This window comes from Acinonyx jubatus, chromosome E3, assembly GCF_027475565.1.
Source record: "Acinonyx jubatus isolate Ajub_Pintada_27869175 chromosome E3, VMU_Ajub_asm_v1.0, whole genome shotgun sequence".
Taxonomy (NCBI): domain Eukaryota; kingdom Metazoa; phylum Chordata; class Mammalia; order Carnivora; family Felidae; genus Acinonyx; species Acinonyx jubatus.
This window is the reverse complement of record NC_069398.1, coordinates 5,734,733-5,756,682: the sequence shown is the minus strand read 5'-3', so window position 1 is coordinate 5,756,682 and position 21,950 is coordinate 5,734,733. Positions and strand designations below refer to the sequence as shown.

The following is a 21,950-nucleotide window of genomic DNA, read 5'->3' as shown; positions in this document are numbered from 1 at the left end:
ACGCTACATGGTCTCAGCTCCAATCCGTTCCAGGGCTGTCTTGCCTGAAGGCACATACCCTGCTCTGGCTCAGAACTCTCAGCCTATGTCTTAGGACAGGGAACTTCAGCTGCAAACGAACAACAACAACAAAAAAACTATGCTGCACACTGCAGGTTCCATGGACCCATTTGCCGGAGGAAGACTCCCAAAGTGCTCACACGCCAAAATGCATTTTACAGCATTGAGGTTTTTAAATCCAACACAAGCCCAGCAGGGGTCCTTTTTTCCTAGGTTTAATTTTCTTACTGCACCAAGTCAAAGTTCTGAGCAGGCAGAGTACAGATATCTCCAAAGGCAGTGGGGTGCAGACTACACATTACGGGCGTAAGAGTCACGTATCTAGACAAGCAAACGTGCGGTCCATCCGAGATCCAATGCAACAGCTCCTGAAAGGAGGAGCCCTCTTCTCGCCTGAGAAGCGGCATAGTTACCAAGCTCCTCAGGTACTTCCCTTTGCACACAAGAGTTTAAGAACTCTGCAAGGCAGGAGCGCCTGGGTGGCTCACTCGGTTAAGCGTATGAATTTGGCTCAAGTCATGGTCTCACGGTTCATGGGTTCAAGCCCCTCATCGGGCTCTGTGCTGACAACTTGGAGCCTGGAGCCTGCTTGGGATTCTTTCTCCCTCTCCCTCTGCCTCTCCTCTGCTTGTGCTCTGTCTCTCTCTCAAAAATAAATAAATCTTTAAAAAAATTTTAAAACAAAGAACCCTATAAGCAAAGAACCAAGGATTTGGAGAAAATGACCTGAGTTCATTTCCACCTGAGAATCACATACAAGCCCCTTAAGCTCTCCTGAGCCTCAAATAAGGAACTTTTTAAAGTAGAGCAAAAATACCCAGTCCTCACAGGGTGATGGAGTCAAATGAAAAAGGACTTGAAGCTGCCTGGAAATGGTAAAGGACAGACAAATACTACTCATTGAGACACGTCATGGGTGGGCCAGGCAGCTACAAAGCTAGGTGCTGGGGACACAAAGATGGGGAGCGAAAAGTAAAAGACCCACGCACACCTAACTGCACGAGGTGAAAAGAATGCAGGGCTGTAACAGCAGTATCTGTTTGAGAAGGTGATGAGCCCTTGAGAAGGTGAGGAGGCCTCAACTGACTCTGTAGTGATAACCCCCTAGACTGCTAACAGGCACAGACCAACTGGAAATGAAGCGGGCATGTGATCAGAGGAAAAAAGAAAAACACACACACATTGAGGCCGATCAAACAGAGACCGTAATAAACACAAAAGCTTTAAACAAAACTCAAGCCTTTCTGTTATTCATATACAAACCACATCCCGATTCCAATCCTGTCTCCCTCTGGAACAAAGAAAAATAACTACCATTTACCGAACACTAATTACACACCAGGTGCAATAATGGAAACTTCTTCACGTTCATTGTTTCAGGAAAACCCCACAACAACTTCTGTGATGTTGGTGGGATGTTTCCACTTATACATGGCAAAATAATTCCAAGACATCAAGTTATACTGGCTGAGCCTGGCTTCAAGTGCAGGTCTGGCTGACACCCAAGACCTGGGAGCCCGGAAGGTCTACCCCTTTGTTAAAATGTCTACACTCCAAGAGCTCACTTGCATGTAAGACAGTCTTTTAATGCTAAGTTGGCTGAAAGGCTGCAGGACGTTTCAGCCAAAGTTAAACACCCTTTCTTCCTGCTGAACTGAGAAATGTTCTGGTTGATTCATGACAGTTCAACTGTAGCCAAAATGCAGAGAGGAAGCATAGGGTATCACCTCATTTAGTGAAATCTTGGTCAAGAGATCATTTTTCTATCCCCTTTTATTTCTGACTAGCTACAATTTACTCGGTACTTAGCCTATAGTAGGCAATATGCTAAGATGTCTATGTACCTACCTCGTGAGGTAGGGACTGTCAACTAACCCTATTCTACCAATGAAGAAATTATCATACAGAGAGCTTGAAAACAAAACAAAACAAAACAAAACAAAACAAAGCCAGAATTGGAGCTAGAGCCTGGTCAGCCTAACTCCACAGATCTGATTCTCCACCACTTTGGGGTTCTGTTGCTTTCACCACTAGCCTGATGGGACTTAACCATTCTATAAGGTTTGCTATCTGGCAATTATCTCAAGACCCGAAACATATAAAATTCCTTAAGTATACAAACTGATACAATTGTTGCTAGTGATCTAGCAAGGATGTCTTACCGGATTCAGCAAGAAAATACAACAGGATGTTCCATCTGATTAGTTTTCTAGAATCCTGAAAAGTACTGTGTTTGTAATTCACCTGCATATGCACTCATCACATGTTGAGTGCCTACTGTGTGCCAGGCACAGAGGCTATAAAGATTAAAAAGCTTGGCCCGCTCCCCACCCAAGCTCAGTCTCCTCCTCACCTTCAGCTGTTTGACCTTCTCTTTTCAGCATCTGGACAGCTCCTACATATTTCTTCAGTTGGACTTTGAGCACCTCGTTTTCTCTGCAGGTACAAGAATGTTAAAAAATACGTTTTTAAAAAATGGTAATATAGACCGAAGTTGGGGGGAGGGGGAAACTGTGTAAAGAAAAACACACAAGGTGCATCTTATAAATATTATTACATTTTTCTGTTTTAGCGATCACCACTGGAGAAGACTATACCACATAGGGCACATTTGAAGAATCCCTTCAAAAACCATTCACTCATAATGAAAATCAGTACTAACTGGTTCCAGTTCCCACAAAGTCAAGATGCTGACGTGTGTTGTGCTCTATTCTGTATCAGGCACTAGGTAATATTCTCTCCATTTATAGAAGCATGTACTAAATACCATGTACTCAACCTGGGGAATACTCATTATTTTTATTAACTGCTACATGCAACAAACATTTAGCATTTGCCAGGCATCATGTAAAGTCTTTATCATCTAACGCTTCCAATGTGTTGCCACAATGCTCATTTTACACATGAAGAAACTGAGGCATAAAGAGGAGAAGCAGCTAAGCCCACACCTACCTCCACATAAGACCATACTACGGAATACAGAACTCAGGCTGCAAGAAGACTCTACAAAATTCACTCCCCAGGTATACTGGCTAAGGAAAAGAACACGAGAACCAGGAGAAGAAAAATGTTGTTTATTATGTACCACATAGATCAGACTTTACCCAGGTCACTTCAGTGAGTCAAGCATGCATGCATTTATTCATTCTTCATTTGTTTGAAAAATGTTTGAGTGTCTATCATGTATTAGGCACAATGATCCAATATTATGCTTCTCAGGTGACAGAGCAGAAATTCTCGGGGCACAGATAAGGTCTGTGACTAAGGTCACATGGCCAAGGTCAAGGTCAAAAGTAAGGCACACTCCCAAGACACAAACCCAGGTCGCTCTGCCCACAAGGCCCAGAGGATCTTTCCTCAGTCTCCTTTGGGAGTTGGACTTGGTTTCTCATAAGTATCACCACCCCCCTACCCTCCAGCCACAGTGAGAGGTGCCTCTCCCACATTCTCTGCTTATACTCCTCCCACCCAAAGATCTGGAATCTGAGTGCCTTTTTTTTTTTTTTTGTAATGTTTATTTTTGAAGTGGGGAGGGGGAGAGAGAGAGAGAAAGAGAGAGAGAGAGGAGGGCAGAAGATCTGAAGCAGGCTCCAAGCTGACAGCAGAGAGGCTAATGTGGGGCTCGAACTCACAAACCATGAAGATCATGACCAGAGCCAAAGTTGGACGCTTCACCGAATGAGCCACCCAGGCGTCCTGAACCTGAATGCCTTTAAATACCAGAGACCATTTCCTCAGTATGACAACAGCTTTAAGACTGGGTTTCTTTTATAAATATAAAAATTTAAATGCTCACCACAAAATAATCAGAGGAGATTTAAGCAGGAATGTAAAAGTCACGTGAGAGCCCAATACCATGAAATCAACTCTGGTGACATTTTTATAGCTGTCTGTATCACACCTCTCTCTAGGCATGGACCTATATACCAATTAAGTATCATTTTTCCTGGATGAAGCATCTTTCACACTCTTTTCTTTCTGAAGTCTTTTTTCCTTTTTTTACCGCTCCACTCACCATCCTTCCTCATGACAACCAATGTGGAAACCCAGAAAACCAGCTGTTATAAATCTTGTCACAACTGGGTTGCCTTGTTTAACAATTCACCACAGGAAGCTTCTAACTCAACTCAATCCATTTACGGATGGAAATGCCAGTCCTTGGTATGATGTGCACCACACATTTACGCAGTGTAAAAACTCTAGACTGCCCGTCACTGGTTCTGTTTTCGATGCATCCGGCTACACCTGAGCCCTGGATTTGCTATTTCGTTTTCCTGCACTTTTGGCGGAAAGAACATCACCAAGTAGAGACTCTACCCCGTACTTGGGCAACCGCTGAGGACACTGCATTCATCCTGGAAGCTCTAGAGAGTACACCACAGAGGGTCCCTTAATCACCCCCTTCCCCTCGCAGACAGCGCCTCTCAGATGTTCCTCAAGGCGTCCACACTCTCCCCACCTGTGACATGAACAGCCAATGTCTGAAGCTAAGCACCAAGTCCTGGAAAGGCCTGTGGGAGGGAGACGTTCCCAACACACGTGGACTATACCGCTTATTTTCTGGAATTGTCTCTGCAGGGTCTTGTCACTCATCCCGATCTGTTCCTCACCCCATGTGGGAATTCAAGTCACACAGGACCTGAAAAGTAGGGAACGCTATTTATCTGCATTTCTATATGTCCTAATTTGACAAGGGTTCGTGGCAGATCCATCCTCCACATGGGGGAACACGCAGGCTGGTTTGGGCTGACGGACAGGTGAACTGTGTCGAGTTCTGGCTGCTCAGGCTCCTGTCATGTGCTCACAGCACATGGACCGACCCTCAGCCCCCTTGTACCTCAGTGACACCGCAGCCAGCATGGAAACATCTCAGGTACTCCCTTTTCTGGTTTGGATCTTTTACTAGTCTCTTAAGATTCCATGTAAAAATTAGATGTGAGAGATGAAAACCAAGGTTTTTAATATAGACGGATTTCCATCAAAATGATGAGAAACTGTGAGAGTACATCAAACCACTGGATGAATACCTTTGAGAGGCACAAATTCATCCCAGACAATTCTGCAGCAGTCAACTTGTCTGCCTTTTGCAGGAAGTTAACACTTTCAGGTCACTAGGAATGAAGTCCTTTTCGTTCAATTTTTTTTTCTTTATTTTTTTTATGTTTATTTTTGAGAGAGAGAGAAGAGACAGACTGTGAGCAGGCGAGGGGCAGAGAGAGAGGGAGTCACAGAATCAAAGCAGGCTCCAGGCTCTGAGATGTCAGCACAGAGCCCGTCACGGGGCTTGAACCAACCAACTGTGAGATCATGACCTGAGCCGAAATAGGACACTTAACCGACTGAGCCACCCAGGTGCCCCTTTTTTGTTCAATTTTTATTTTGAAAGAATTACAGAGATTCACATGAAGCTGCAAAGATAATACCAAGAGCTCCTATGCCCTTGGCCCAGTGTCCCCAGTGGTTACAGCTTACATCCTACCTACGAAGCAATAGTAAACCCAGGAGTCTGACACAGGCATGAAATGTGTGTGTGTGTGTGTGTGTGTGTGTGTGTGTGTGTTTCTGTCCAGCCCACTACCTTCATTGATGCCCCTAAGAATCCTCTCCCACAGTGTGTCTCTTAACGTGGAATACAGACTAAAATGGCACGACAGTCACACAGGCTACACCAACGAGTAAAGCAAAGCAGGTCTAAAAGGGAGTAGGGGGCAGGAGGCTATGAAAACCAGGGAGCTCCTGCCCCACTACAAAATTTTTTTAAAACTTAAAATATTACTGGGATGCCTGGCTGGCTCAGCCACTTGGAAGAACAAGCCCCACAGTGGGTACAGAGACCACTAAAAAAAAAAAAAAAATAGTAATAAACTTAAACACACACACACACACACACACACACATTACCAGGCCAAGAAAATAATTCCCAGGCTCTGGACGACTAATATGCAACTAGCTGACAGGACTTTAATTTGTAGCCAGAAGAGCCACAGAGAATCCATTATTCTTATTACACAGGTCTGTTATGATTATCAAATTAAAAATGCCTTTCTGTTTGACACCTCACGAGACAACGGAATGGGTTAGTCGATTAAATGAGCCCTAACTAGACAAGGGCTCCAAGATCCTCTGAGCGTGTGCAAGACGGAGGTGGCCATGTGGGGCCATTTTCACGAGGGCCTTCCAGCCACCCCACGCCCCACCGCCAGGGGCCGGTCAGCCTCAGCAGCGAAGGGGCAAGGGGAGCAGGGCAGACCAAAGCCTGGGGGCGGCTCCGGGTGCATCGGCTCATGGGCAAGGTGTCTTCAGAGCTGGGGGGACCTAGCCTCTCTGCTACACCCCACCCACTTCCACACAGCCCAGAAGGTTCTGCATGCAGGCAGTATTCCAACAGACTCCTCTGAAGGATGAGGCCACAGGGCTTTTACCTTTAACCCTTTCCTCCCTTGGTCGATCCCTGATTTTCTAGAGCTAAGTCATGTTTGCCAACAAAAAACACCCGCACCGCCTAGTCTCTTAAATTGGAGATGTAAAGAATCTGCTCAGAAAACGTAAACAAAATGCTAAACAGGAAGAGGAAGCTGCTAGGGAGCAGGTCACCGCTTCACCTTCTGGGTGTGGGGAGGCACCCCCACCCTGTCTACACTGGCGACATGTGGCTGGAGAGCCTGGGAGGAAGAGAGCTCTGATGGAGGAAGCACGGATGGTTGCCTCCCTGTCCAGTAAGACCGTAGAGCAAGCCCCTCCTCTCCCTTTCAGAGGACTCTCCCTTTCTTTGCTGCCAGGGTGCACATCACTCAGACGAACATCACCCCACCACATCTAGCTCTCTTTGTAACCAACGGAGTTGATTAAACCCTGATGTGCCATCCAAAGAACCATCTACAAAAGTTTGGGGTGGGATGCTGTCGTTGCTAAGAACTGCCCACACCCGGACCTTCCAGGGGCACAGGCAGCTCCAGAGTCCTGAGGGTGTGACCACTTTCTCCCCATCCACCCGAGAAGTTACTGCTGCTGCAGGTACAGCTGGGAGCTCCACACCCTGTATGGGATCAGTCAGTGACCCACTTGTTAACAGGTGGCCTCTTCCCAAGGATCTGGTCTTTCAGCTCTAACTCACCCTCTGCCTCAAATGGGGGGGGGGGGGGGTGCGGCTCAGTCATCACAATGGCGACAATGAGAAAACCACTCAACAAGAAGGAGCAGGGAGGGGTAGGGGCTCCATCAGGCAGACCCAGTCTTCGGGACCCAAGCAACTGTAGCGGGAATCTAACCTCACAAAGGTAAACTTACAGAAAGCCCCCTTCCTCACCCCTTGTCCAGTTCTCCCCCCCGCCAGTGGGACCCAACTCCCTCAATCAACGAGCAAACACACAGAAAGAGAATGAACTAGAAATAATTTTCCAAATGTGGTACATTCCCAAGACAATTGAGCAATTCACCAAAATTTTTAAAAAAATATTTAGTCTTCTAGATTTTTTAAGAGCTGATTTTCATATTGCAGTGATATACAGAATATTTTGAAAACAAAACAAGTTTAAAGGTTTGCAAAAATCAGTGGAGTGAAAGAAAACTGAGAAGTATGCAGGGGGCACGCAGGCATGGCCCAAACCATGAACCTGATACACAGTGACCAAAATCTGGAGAAGCAGATCCTTAATACAGAGCAGTATTTTAAGTGTACTTCCTAAATTGCACTCCAGGGGGTGACAAAGGGCGTGGAAAGAGGACGATGGGGATTACAGTTAGACACAGTCACAGAAAGATGTGCCGAACAACTTCCTTCTCTCACCACCCCCCACTGCCCACCCCTTCCCCCGTCGCCTCAAAGCTCCTCAGAGGCCCTAATGTGTTTATGCACACTGGCCACCCAGTAACCCCTCCAACCCTATGGTTTGTGAGATGCTGCTTTTTCAGATTGGACACAGCCCCTAAGACCGGGAGACAAATTTTAGTGGCAAAGAACCAAGTCTCTGTTAGAAAAGTGTGGCCCGTGTGGACGGTGGCAAAGGTGGGCATTTGAGATCTTCAGGTCTTCCTTGAAATTCCTCCGTGCCAGCCAAGAAATGAGAAGCACCTCAGTGCCAAGTCCTCCCACAGGAAAGCCCTGCGCCTCACTCACAAGCATCCCTCTCGTATCCACAACACAACAGGGTCTGCCTGTGTGAAGCACCCAATGGCAGAGACGCTGCAGACAGGCTCTTGGGGAGTCTGCACAGCAACCATGCAAGATGGGTCAGGATGATCCCCCAATTTTATCACCTTCATCGTACAGATGAAGAACCCAAGGCGCCAAGAGGTTCAGTCACCAACCCAAAAAATCACACAGGAAGTTCCAGGCAGGGCCACAATTCACACAGAAGCATCTCCAAGTCCTTGGTCTTTTACTGTGTCAACACTCAATCTCAGCGGATCACCTCAGGAGGTTGGTTTCACTGTGCCCATTTTACAGATGGGGAAGCCAAGGCCCGGGGAGTCAAACCTGAGATGCAAACCGATGTCCCTTACCTCCCAAGTCTCATGTTGTTCCCTATACATTTAGGGAATTAAGCAAATGGGCAGAGCCAAAAACTTCAAGCCCTGAAGGATTCCACTGAACAAGGAGGGCTGAAGAGCACGGGTATGCACACGCCCTCGGTTGGTCAGGTCCTGGGCCAACATGAACAAGACTCTCCCCACCGCCAAGCTTTGTTCAGAGGTGGACTTTCCAAGAGTTGCACAGCAAAGCCTCTGCCATCCATCATCAGAAACCTCACGAATGGAAATGGCAGGTCAGAGGTGAGCTTTAGCAAACAGGAAATCGACAGCCTCAAGAATTGTACACCTTTTGACCCTACAATTCCAGGTCTGGGAATCCACGCTCCGGAAATGAGGAGAAGTCTCAAAACACACACAAGGATGTGATGACTGTATCTGCAAGAAACTGGTTACAGACTCTATGCGTGAGTATGGGGGGTGGATAAATTACAGAGAAGTCATGTACAACAAGACACTGTGGAGCTGTTACATGTATGGTTTGGTACGTACCACAGAAATATGGAAACCACACGTCGGCAGCACTCATTTCTCAACGATGCTATCAGGAGACAAATTTAAGTTTTCCATCAATATACTTTACCAGGTGAACTGGGGGGGGGGGGGAAGACTTTAAAATAAGATTAGATCTAATGGGGGGGGAGGGACCCTCCATCGAATGCATCCACTTCACGATGAAAGACTGAATGCTTTCCCAGAACAAGTCAAGGAAGTCACCCTCATCACCACTCCCACTGAGCACAGTGTTACATGTTCTAACCAGTGAAGGCAAGCCACAAAAGAGAGCATCCGGTTTGGAAAGGAGCAAGTGAAACAGCCCCTCCTGGCAGATGACCTCATTTTCTACACGGGAAATCCCCAAAATCAAGCACCTTTAAGTTGCGTGAGTTTTTAAAGGCCACGTGCAAAAAAATGCATTGCTATACGTTAGCAGTGAACAAATTAGAAGGCAAAATTCTAAGAGTCATTCATCATAGCTCCAGAAGAGGAAATGGATGGGTGTAAATTCAATAAAATACATGCAGGAGATGGAGGCTGGAAACTACGCAGCACAAATGGAAGAAATAAAAACATAACTACATATACAAGAAACATCAGGTTCATAGGTTGGCAGACTCCGTATAGTTAAGATATCAATCAACAAACTGATCCATCAATTTCATGCACTCAAATCCCTGATTTTTTTATAGATATGCCCTCGCTGATTCTAAAATACATATGAAAAGGCACAGAAACTACAACAATCAAAATCATTTTGAAATCGAAGCACAGTTTTGAAGGACTCACATTACTGAATTTTAAGAGCTTCTATAAAGGTACAGCAATCAAAGAATATGGGAGACCAATAGAATAGAACCAAGAGTCCAGAAATAAACTCACAAATCTGGCCAGGTCATTTTTTTCTTTTTTTAAGATTTTACTTTCCAGAGGCACTTGGGTGGCTCAGTTGGTTAAGTGTCCGACTTTGGCTCAGGTCATGATCTCGCAGTTTGTGAGTTCAAGCCCCGCACCAGACTCTGTGCTGACAGCTTGCTCAGAGCCCGGAGGCTGCTCCAGATTCTGTCTCCCTTTCTCTCTGGCCCTCCCCCACTCACACTCTCTCTCAAAAATAAATAAACATTAAAAAAAAATAAAAAAATATTTCACTTTTCAGTAATCTGAGCACCCAACATTGGGGTCAAACTTACTACTCTGACACCAAAGTTACACGCTCCACCGACTGGGCCAGCCAGGTGCCCATGGCCAAGTAATTTCTGACCATGGTACAAAGGGAACTCAGGAGAAATAATGGTCTTCTGGACACTTGGTTTTGGAACAACTACACATCCATTTGTGGAAAACTCACCTTCAACTAACACCTCACACCTTTTACAAATACTAACCTAAACTGGATGACAGATAAACATAAAACATACAACTCTAAAACTTGTTAGAAAATCTGCCCGCCTAACCAGGATTAGGCACAGAGTTCTTCTATTTAACACCAAAAGCAGGATTTGTAATAGAAAAAAAATGTTAAACTGGATTTGCACTGCAAAAGACACTGTTAGCATGAAAAGACCAGCTACAGACTGGGAGAAAATACTTATAAATCATACAGATGACGAAGGACTTGTATCCAACATTTAATAAAGATCTCTCCAAACTCAAGGAAATACTACCACCCAATAAGAAAAGAGGAGAAGCAAACACATTTGAACAGACATTTCATCAAAGATATACAGACAGGGGCGCCTGGGTGGCTCAGTCGGTTGAGCGGCTGACTTCAGCTCAGGTCATGATCTCACGGCCCATGAGTTCGAGCCCCGCGTCAGGCTCTGTGCTGACAGCTCAGAGCCTGGAGCCTGTTTCAGATTCTGTGTCTCCCTCTCTCTGACCCTCCCCCCTTCATGCTCTTTCTCTGTCAAAATAAATAAACGTTTAAAAAAATTTTTAATAAAAAAAAAAGATATACAGACAATAAACAAGCACATGAAAAAATGCTAAGTATGATTAATCATTAAGGAAATACAAATTAAAGCCAGGGAGAGAGCACTACAAACTTACTAAAACACCTAAAAAACTTTCTAAGGACAGTAGTAAGTGTGGAGGAAGGGACACGCTCCTACACGGCCGGTGGAAATGGGGGAGAGCACAGCAGTGTTTTACCGGGTCAAACACATTTGTCAAATAACCCAGCAACTCCCTTCCTTGGATTTTTCCCAGAAAAATAAAAATTTATTGTTCATACAAAATTTCTACATGAATGTTGAGAACAGTACTATTCACAATCCCCAAAATTGGAACCAAGTGTCCTTTGGGGGGTCAAGAGTTGAATAAACAAGGGCCCATCCACACAAAGGACCACCACTCATCATGCAAGGCCATGTACTACTGATGGGTAGCTCCTTGGGTTAATCTCAAAAGCATTTGCTAAAAGCAGTCTCAAAAGGGTATACACTCTATGATTCCATGTACAAGACATTCTAGAAAAGGCCCAACTACAGAGGTGGAAAACAGGTCAGCAGCAGACAAACTTGGCAGGGGCACCAATGACCACAAAGGGGAGGCAGGTGAGACCTTCCGGAGCTGATGAAACTATTCCGCAGCGGCAGGGAGGTGACACTCATCCATGCAGGTCTTACAACTCCCAACTATATGTCTTTAAGAAGTGAATTTCGCCGTATGTACATTAAACCCAAAAACCGGTTAATATAAAAGAGTAAGTTATAGAAGAAAAGAAGGTAAGACCATATTCACTACTGGCCCAGCCACGGGGCATCCCCCCACTGACCCCCATCCATCATATGGGCACCTAAAAAAGACACCGTAAAGCTGGCTGCTAATTGCGGGCAGGAAAAAAAACTAAGAGTAACAAAGTCACCTCCTTTCCACTATCTCTGTACCTTTTCTGCATCTTTTCTTTTTTTTTTTAATAAAATACACACAACATAGAATTTACCGCCTTCAACTATTTTTTACATGTACCGTTCGGTGGTACCCAGTACATTCACAGTGTCGTGCGGCCATTTCCAGAACTGTTGTCATCCTGCATGGACACTGTACCCACTGAACAACTCCCCAGTCCCACCCCAACCGCACACCTCGCCAGCCCCTGGCACCCACATCCCACTGTCTGTCTCTGTGACTAATACCCATTTAGCTTTTAAGGGGAGGACTGGCCCAGCGTCACCATCAACAGTGGTACACCTGTGAACAGAGCTTTGGGGAATGAGGCGGCCTGTCGCAATTCAAAACTCGGTTTGAAACGTAGCTCCCAAGACTCTGTGAGCCATGATCAAGAGCCATTTTAGGACCTCTCAACAAGACAAGCCCCCAGCCTAGCCGAGCTTGCTCAGGCTTCCAACGCACAGAGGTGCACATTCCCACGCTGGCTCAGCACCATCAAAATCGCTAGATTGGGTAGAAGCCTGAGGTCTCCTTCTGAGACCCTGACTTGACTTTAGAATCCAAGAAGAAGCTCAACTCTAGATTCGACTATTTTATTGCCACCTTTCAATTCTTTGAAAACTGACACCTCACATCCAGAACATAACTTGTCTTCAATTGCATGCAATACAAACCAGCGCGAGAACAGAGCCGGACGATTGGATTTAACCTCCACTCAACACTGCACAGTGTTACCCACAACCTTCAGTCCATCCTGACCAGGGAGCGGCCGGACTATTTGCCACAAGGGGCTATCAATTCATTCTCGTTCATTCAGCAGGAATTGACTGAGGGCCAGGCACAATGTAAGGAGAAGGGAATGCATCAATAAACAAAAAAGACAATTCTCTGGCCTCTTGGAGCTGCATTTATTTCTCAATTTTATTTTTCCAATTCAATACGTAGAGGGTACAGTGCTGGTGGGTTCTGCTAACAAGGTTATCAAAAAGCATCTACTAAACAGGGCTGGGTGCAGAAGGCCTGAGGTTGCACAAAACAGACAAGGACACTCTACCCTCCTGGGGTTCACAAGGCAGTGGGCCAGAGACACCAGCCCTGGCAACCACGAGCGGAGCAGAAGAGTCAACTCCAGCGGCCCACATAGGAAACCAAGTATCTAGGGTCAGACACACCTGGATTCGACCCTCAGCTCCAGTTTTTTCTTTCTTTATCTTTATCTTTCTTTTCCTTCTTTCTTTTCTATCTTTACCTTTCTGTATCTTTATCTATCTTTATCTTTCCTTTCGTTATCTTTCTTTCTGTCTTTCTATCTTTATCTGAGGGGTGCCTGGGTAGCTCAGTCAGTTAGGCATCTGGCTTCGGCTCAGGTCATAATCTGGCAGTTCATGAGTTCAAGCCCTGCACCAGGCTCTGTGCTGACACCTCAGAGCCTGGAGCCTGCTTCAGATTCGGCGTCTCCCTTGCTCTCTGCCCCTCCCCCACTCACACTTGGTCTCTCTCAAAACAAACATTTTTATTATGCTTATTTGAGAGAGCAAAAGGGCCCATGCGTGCACACAAGTCAGGGAGGGTCAGAAAGAAAAGGAGAGGGAGAATCCCAAGCAGGCTCTACACTGTCAGCGCAGAGCCCAGTGTGGAGCTCGAACTAATGAAACCATGAGATCACGATCTAAACAGAAATCAAGAAGCAGACGCTTAACCAATGAAGCCACACGGACAGCTCTCAGCTCCAGTTCTTACCAGTTCTGTAACGACACCTGAAGGGCAAGGGGGGTGGCGGTGGTAGGTGACGACGGGCGGCAGCAGCAGGGACAGTGGCACCACCACCTGAATGCACCTAGTGCTCAACGGGCCTCAAGGTCTGTTCTCAACGCCTCCAGGTGGGCAATCCCTAAAGGGCAGCCATGGAGAGGCCCATCCCACGACGGAAGCAGTCTGCCAGCAGCCGAGTAAGCGAGCTCGGAAGATGGTCCAGGGCCGACTGGTGCCGTGAAATGACAGCAGCTTCCCCCAACACCTGACCGCAACCTCCCCAGAGCCTGAGCCACAAGAGTCCAGCTAAGTCGTGTCCAGATTCCTGACCCATATAAACAAGGAGACGAAACTGTTGTTTTCATGTGCTACGTTGTGGGGTCACTTTTTACAGAATTGATAACTAAGATGCTTTACATATATTCATTCATTTAATCCCAACAATTCTCTGAGGTCCTTTTATCCCGGATCTCAGAACAGAGGTGAGGAGAACAGAGGACAAGTAACGTGCCCGAGGTGATGAGTTCCTCCGACCCATCTCTCATCTGTCCGTGTCACGGTCTCACAGTCAGGGCGACGTCTCAGCAAATGTGTGCAGCATGGATGTCCCTGTCCACGCTTCAGTTCACTTGCCTCAATAAGGTAAAAATACTGAGGACTTAACCAGGACGTTGTAGAAGGTACCTGATTTGTTCAACTCATTACCAGGCATTATCTCAGGAACAGAGATGGTGAGGGGAACAGGACAGACAAGGTCTCTACCCTCAGGAAGGAGACAATCACAGAGGGGAGGTATGCAAACCAGGAAACAAACAGACTTTAGAAACAATGAGGACTATAAAAGCTAACCCAAACCACACCGACAGAATGGCGGAAACCCAGAACACTGACAACACCAAATGCTGGCACAGACCTGGAGCATCAGGAACTCTCATTGCTGGTGTGAAGGCAAAATGGTACGGTCACTTTCGAACACAGTCTGGTAGTTTCTTACACTCTAAACACACTCCTACCATACAATCCAGCCATCACACTCCTTGGTATTCATCGAAAGGAGTTGCAACTATGTCCACACAAAACCTTGCAGATAATATTTATAGCTGTCTTCTCCCTAACTGCCACAAGAGGGGAGCCATCAGACATCTTTCCCTAAGTGACTACCTAAACAAACCAGCATATGCAGACAAGGAGTATTACTCAGTGATGAAAAGAAAGGAGCCACAACAGCCATGAAAAGACAGAGGAAACTGGACCGCATACTGCTAAGCGAAGGAAACCAATCTGAAAAGGCTACAGACTAGGATTCCAATGACATCATATTCGGGAAAAGGCGAAACTATGGAGACAGTAAAAAGATCAGTGACTAGGAGGGAGGGGTCAACAGGCAGAGCACAGGGGATTTTTAGGGCAGTGAAATTACTCTGTATGACACTACAATGGCGGACACAGGTCCCTGTACATTTGTCCAAACCCACAAAACATACACAAGCAAGAGCAAACACTAATGTCCACTATGGACTTGAGTTAATAATAACATATCAAGGGGTGCCGGGGTGGCTCAGTCACTTGAGCATTCGACTTCGGCTTGGGTCGTGATCTCGCAGTTCCTGAGTTCAAGCCCCATGTCGAGCTCCCTGCTGTCAGCGCAGAGCCCTCTTCAGATCCTCTGTCTCCCAACCCTTTTTCTGCCCCTCCCTCACTTGTACGCTCTAAAATAAATACTAAAAAAAAAAATAAACTACCAATATTGGTTCATCAATTCTAACAAACGTGCCACACAAATGCAGGATGTTAATAGGGGAAGTTGGGGACAAGGGCAGAGAAGGGTTATGTGGGAACTCACTACTTTCTGGTCACATTTCCGAAAATCTAAAACTGTTCCCCAATGTCTATTTATTAACAAAGCAAGGAAGGAGGGGAAAAAGAGATAAGGTAAGTGAGTATTTCAGACAGGACAGTCTGAGATGACCTTTCACAAAGGGGACAAAGATGTACCACCTGTAGCAAGTAAGGAAGGGCGCAGTCTCGCTAAAATGCAGGTTCTGATTCAGAGGGTCTGGAGTGGGGCCTGAGAGTCGGCACATTTACCAAGCCCCCAGGGGATGCCAGTACTCCCAGACAGTGGAGGAGAAAGTTCTGGGCAGAGGGACCAGCCAGGGGGTGGGGTGGGGGGAAGCCCCCAGGCCGGCCTACGTCTAGCCTGGACCTAGGACTCAGGGCAGCCAAGGCGGCCGAAGCAGGCGAGGAATCCTGATGGACCCCAAATTACGAATTTCATTCAGCCAATAAAAGGTGTTCAGCAGGGAAACAACATGGTATGTGAGAAAAAGTAAAACGAGTAGGCGACAGAAACGAGTTGGGCAGACCAGACGAAAGCGACTGTGGCCACTCATCCAGGCGAGAAAGGACAATGGTGATGACAGAGGAGGCAGAAATATTCAGATATTCTTCTGCAGGGTTCCAAAACGTCTGGCCAACTCCCACCCCAGCCCCGAAAACACCTGGCTGGCCACCCTGCAGTTTTCTTCAGAAGCATGAGTGAGGGAAGCCAATCACGGAGCAGGTGGTAAGCACCTCTCCAACAGCTCCCAGCGACGGCAGTGATTCATCTTTGTAAGCGAAAGCAATTACGCCTGCCCCAAAGTCAGAATCAACAACCAGCAACCCCAGACAGCGCTACTCAAAAGATAATTACCCCAAACAAAACCAAAGAACTTGCTAAGTGCATGTGGTAATTCACAGGCATCAAAACATCACAGTTAGAAACACCTACAGGAATTCCGCTTCCGCCAGCCTCAGGCTAGAGCGAGGCTACCTCACATCACCTATCTGCCGGGTACCAAGCAGGCACTCACCACAGCCACACCTGAATATTAAAAAGCATGTGGCTAAGTGTGGCCAGGCTACCCGAAAGGACAATGATTGTCCCAAGAAGCCACCGGTAAAAGGCAGGAAGGGTGGCGTCAATGGCTGGGCTTGGGGTGTTAAATAGCCACTCCTCAGCATGCAAGGTCAAGCTCGCTGCAAAACTACTCAAAGCGGAAAAATCATTTTTTCCTAACTGTGTGTGCTCCCCTATGAGTCTCCTCACCAATTCTAGCGCCACCACCTTTTGGGGGCATTATGATCTCTCAAGTCTGTTGCTTGGGAAGGAGTTCAGGACAGGTCCCCCTCCTCCAAAAGGTACCACTTCGACGTGTACCTTATCTTGAACTGAAGGCGATCTAGAAAGTGTGGGCTCAAGAAAAACTTTAGCCACTCCCTTAACTACATAAAAGAATCTCAGTTCAAGGGTCTTTGCAGAGAAAGTGGTATTAGCAAAGTTAACTTTTGCCTGGATGACCCATCTGTATGGCAGGGCAAACATCGAATTACGAAACATCTTTTCATCTCATCGCCCTGTGAGTTCCACTCCTTTCCTCTGAAGTCCTAGACGCCCACCCCCTTCTCCTTGGTTCAAGATGACCACAGACACCTCATTATGCCTGTCTTTGGAACTTCCATCCTGTGTGGATTCCCTGTGCGCACACTATTAAATTGTATTTTCTCCTGCCCATCTGACTCAGATCAATTTGATTCTTAGTCCAGCTAGAAGGACCCTTGAAGTGGCAGGAATTCCTGCTCCCCGGCACAAGGATGCATACTTGGGCATTCACACCCTCTTCACTCTTCACCATGATAATGACAACAGAAGCTAACGCTTATCCAGCACTGACTGGGACAGCAGAGAAGGGGACCAGGGTCAGCCAGGGTTTTTAGATCTACAGAGAGACTCCGTCATTCTCCTGGTAGCTAACAAGCAGGCAAGCAGCAGAACCAGGCCCCGGATGGGGGCCATGTGGCGGCAGAGCCAGAAGCCAAGCTCTCCCTATGCCGCCTTTGTAACACCATCAACAAGGCAAAGAGGTTCGGGGGGATAAACTGAGGTGGCCAGCCAGCACCCAGGCGGTAATGGGCTCAGAGGTGGCCATCGAAGGCCACTGTGGGAGCCTATTCTAGGCTTCCGTGCAGGCTTTTGACCCTTGCAACACACAGGGCTCTTCAGGCTGGACCTGTCCCCATCCCCTCTTGCAACTGCCCAGGGCTCCCAGAGTAGCTCAGATGACCAGCCACACAGAACCCTACCCTGACTCTGGGATTTGGCAATCAGCTCATCACTGCCACCCACAGCAGCCAGGCTACTCCTGACACCTGTGCCTTGCCAAGGCTGATCTGACCCTCTGTCTACAACACTACCCACCCCGCCGCCCCCCCCCCCGCCCCGCTCCCTGGTGAACACTCCAGGTTTTGCAAGAGTCTCTTCAAAGGCATGTTCTCTCTGAAGCCCTTCCTCCCCCATCAGAGGTTTGAGACCACCCCTTCTTCAGCCTCCACCATATCCCAGAGAAGCTTCCCTCCTGACAAGGAAAACACATTAATACCCCTGGCCTGTGCTCATCACCTCAGTCTAGACTGTGAGACCTTGAGGAGAGTGGTCAGATCCTATCTCTCTTCTTTTAGCCCTTATAAAATAGTATTACTAATGCCCACATGAAAGGGGGGCTCAGCAGGCTCGGGGACTAGACAAGGTCACCCAGGAGTGGAAATAGGATTGTTATCTCGGCAACCCCAAAGTCTACACCTTCCAACAGGCCAGGGTTCTTGTGACGTGCTCAAAGAATGGAGAATGCCCTAAAAGGGAATCAGCGGGAGGAGTTTATCCGAAAATAGGGATCTTCCAGCCCTGCTTTTCCTCAACCACTGGAGACCAGTGACATACAGGAGAAGTAACAAATTAACTAAACATAGCCTGATATGTTAAGGTGGCAGAGCAGGGGAACCCTGATCTCACTGTGTCCCACGTTTTCAAGTAGATATCATCCACATCCAAGTCATTAAACTGGAGAGCCACCTGAAGACTGGCAGAACAAACGCCACAACTAAATATAGACAACAAGCTGCATCTGAAAAGTTAGGAAGATCACAAAGGTAGAAGGAGGCTGCCTGAAGGAAGGCAAGAAATGGGCCCTCACACAGAGAAGACTAATCCCTCTAACTTTTGGCTTTACAAACCACAGGGGCTGAATTCTTTCGGTTTGTAAAACCAACAGGGTGTGGAACCTGGAGCTCTGGAGATCAGCTGACTCGGCACAGGGGGAGCCGGGAAGGCAAGTGACAGCCCTTAAAGAGATAGCAGCCTGGGCAGAGAAGCAAAATAAAAAGGGCAGTTTACACAACACCAGGGGCAAAGAGAAAACATCTGTTCATACTGATTTCTAAGCCTGTCGAGAACTTTTCCAAAAATGAGGGAAATGACAAGTGCCATTTTCCTGCCCTCACCCCAGAATAAGCACAGAGACCCATGCTGGAGGCAGGGCTGTGTATACACTTGCTACCTAACCCGCTAGCAGTGTGCACAACACCCTGAGTTCTCAGAGGACTCACCCACCACAAACCTGCTGCCCTTCGTCTTGGGCTCAGGCCAAACTTTGTGAAGGCCTTCCGGGCACCTTACCAAGCCAGCCAGGTAGACAGATGTCACCCCACACATCTGCTGCATCACACCGAGCTCTAAGCCCCTAGCCACCCTTGTGTGTCTTGCCCAGCCACACATCCCAGAGGAACCAGTTAATGACCTAGAAGATAAAGGAACAGAAAGTAATCAAGCAGAACAGAAGAGAAAATAATTATAAAAAATGAGAAGAGACTTAGGGAACTCACTGATTCCATCAAATATAACAACACTCATATTATCAAAGTACCAGAAGAAGAGAAAGGAGGGCAGAATATTTATTAAAGAAATAATAGCTGAAAACTTCCCTAACCTGGGGAAGGGAACAGATCTAGGAACTCTCGAGAAAATCAACAAAAGCAGAGCCACGCTGAGACATAATTACATTTGCAAAATATAAAACAAAAATTTTCAAAGCAGCAAGACAAGTCATTAACTTACAAGGGAAAACCCATAAGGCTAGCAGGAGATTTCTCAACAGAAATCTGGCAAGCCAGAAGGAAGTGACAATATATTCAAAGTGCTGAATGGGAAAAACCTGCAGCCAAGAATACTCTATCCAGTAAGGCTACCATTGAAAATAGAAGGAGAGACAGAGTTTCCCAGACAAACAAAAACTAAAGGAGTTTGTGACCACTAATCCAGCCCAGCAAGAAATATTAAGAGGGACTCTGAGTAGAAAGGAGGGACAAAAAGTGACAACATAAAGACAGGAAACAAAGCAGTAAAAATGATTATTTCTGTAGAAGAAAAAAAATCAGTCAAGAAACTCTCAAACAAGGGATTAAAATATAGTTACCTATATCTAAAAATGTGGAGAACAGAAAACAATAGGTTCAGACTTGAATGACCATCAACTTAATATAGACTAATTACACAGAAGAGGTCATGTATGAATTTAATGGTAACCATATGCCAAAAAACACTAAAAAACATGCAAGAGAAAAAATCCAAATATATCACTAAAGAAAATCAGCAAAGCATGAAAAAGATAATAAACGTTCAAACAAAATCTTCAGAAACAACCACAATGTACAAAATGGCAATAAATACATATCTATCAATAATTAGTTTGAATGTAAAGGGACTAAATGTTCTAATCCAGAAGACACAGGGTGACAGATTAAAAAAAAAAAAAAATTAACAAGACCCAGCTACATATGTTGCCTACAAGAGACCCATTTTAGACCTACAGACACCTGCTGAGGGAAAGGCAAAGAATGAAGAAACATCTATAGTGCAAATGGATGTCACAAGAAAGCCAGAGTAGTAACACTTTAAAACAAAGACTGTAACAAGAGACAAAGAAGAACACTACATAATAATAAGGCGGGGGGGGGGGGGGGGGGGACGGGTCACCTGGCTGGCTCAGTCGGTTGAGCATCCGACTTCGGCTCAGGTTCACAGGTTCACTCAGGTTCTCACGGTTCATGGGTTCGAGCCCCGCATCGGGCTCTGTGCTGACAGCTCGGAGCCTGGAGCCCCCTTTGGATTCTGTTTCCCATGCTCTCTGCCCCTCTCCCATTCATGCTATCTCTATCTCTCATAAATAAACTTTAAAAATTAAAAAAATAATAATAATAAAGGGGCCATCCAACAATAAAATGTAACAATTTTAAATATTTTTGCACCCAACACAAAAGCAACTAAGTACATAAAACCATTAGTAACAAACATCAAGAAACCAATTGATAATAACACAATACTAGCAGAGGAATTCATCGAAATACAACATCAACAAGGAAACAATGGCTATGAATGACACACCAGAACAGATGGATTTAACAGACACATTCCAAACAATCTATCCTAACGTAGCAAAATATACATTCTTTTTAAGTGCATACAGAACATTCTCCAGAAAAGATGAGCTATTGCTCCATAAAACGAACCTCAGCAAATGCAAGATCAAAATCACCACGCCTAATGTCTGACCACAACTACTAGGAAACTTGAAGTCAACCGCGAGAGGAAATCTGGAAAGACCACAAATACGTGGAGGTGAAACATGCTACTCAAAAATGAATGGGTCAACTGGGAAATAAAAGAAATAAAGAAGAACATACAAACATGGAGATGAAAACAAGATGGCCCCAAATCTCTGGAATGCAGCAAAAGCAGCCCGAAGGGGGGGGGGGGGTATAGCAATGTATTGCTCAGGAAGTAACAAATACCTCAGGCAACTTAACCTTATACCTAAAGAAACTAGAAGAGGAACAAAATCTAAGACCAGCAGAAGGAAGTAAGTAATAAAGATGAAAGCACAAAGAAATGATATAAAAACTAAAAAAATAAAATAAAATAATGGAACAGATCAATGAAACCAGGAGCCGGTTCTTTGAAGAAAAAAAAAAATCAGTAAAATGGCTAAACCTCTATCCAGACTTACTGAGGGGAAAAAAAAAGAAAAGATTCAAAATCATCAATGAGAAAAAAGAAATAACAACACTACAGAAATACAATCATAAGAGATTATGAAAAACTACATACCACCCAATTGGACAACCGAGAAGAAGTTGATCAATTCCTATAAACAAACAGAAGTGAAACAGAAGGAAATACTGATAACCAGCAAAGAAATTGAGTCATAACTAAGTAAATAAATAAAACCTCCCAACAAACAAAAGTCCAGGACCAGATGGCTTCACAGGCAAATATTCTATCAAACATTTAAAGGATACCTATCTATATCCTTCTTTAAACTATTCCAAAAAATAGAAAAGGAAGG

The 21,950-nt window shown here is 45.8% G+C and overlaps 1 protein-coding gene across 4 annotated transcripts in view; it reads right to left on the bottom strand.

Moving 5' to 3' along the window:
* The window catches only part of SNX29 (sorting nexin 29), a 496,622-nt gene that overhangs the window by 298,660 nt on the left and 176,012 nt on the right, over window positions 1–21,950 (bottom strand). For 3 of the 4 annotated variants that reach the window (XM_027043227.2, XM_053213859.1, XM_053213858.1), the window contains exon 14: window positions 2,414–2,496. The exons of the other annotated variant lie outside the window; for it this stretch is intronic. In XM_027043227.2, coding sequence (XP_026899028.1) covers window positions 2,414–2,496 — 83 coding nt within the window. The remainder of the gene's footprint in view (window positions 1–2,413; window positions 2,497–21,950) is intronic. 4 annotated transcript variants of the gene reach the window in all.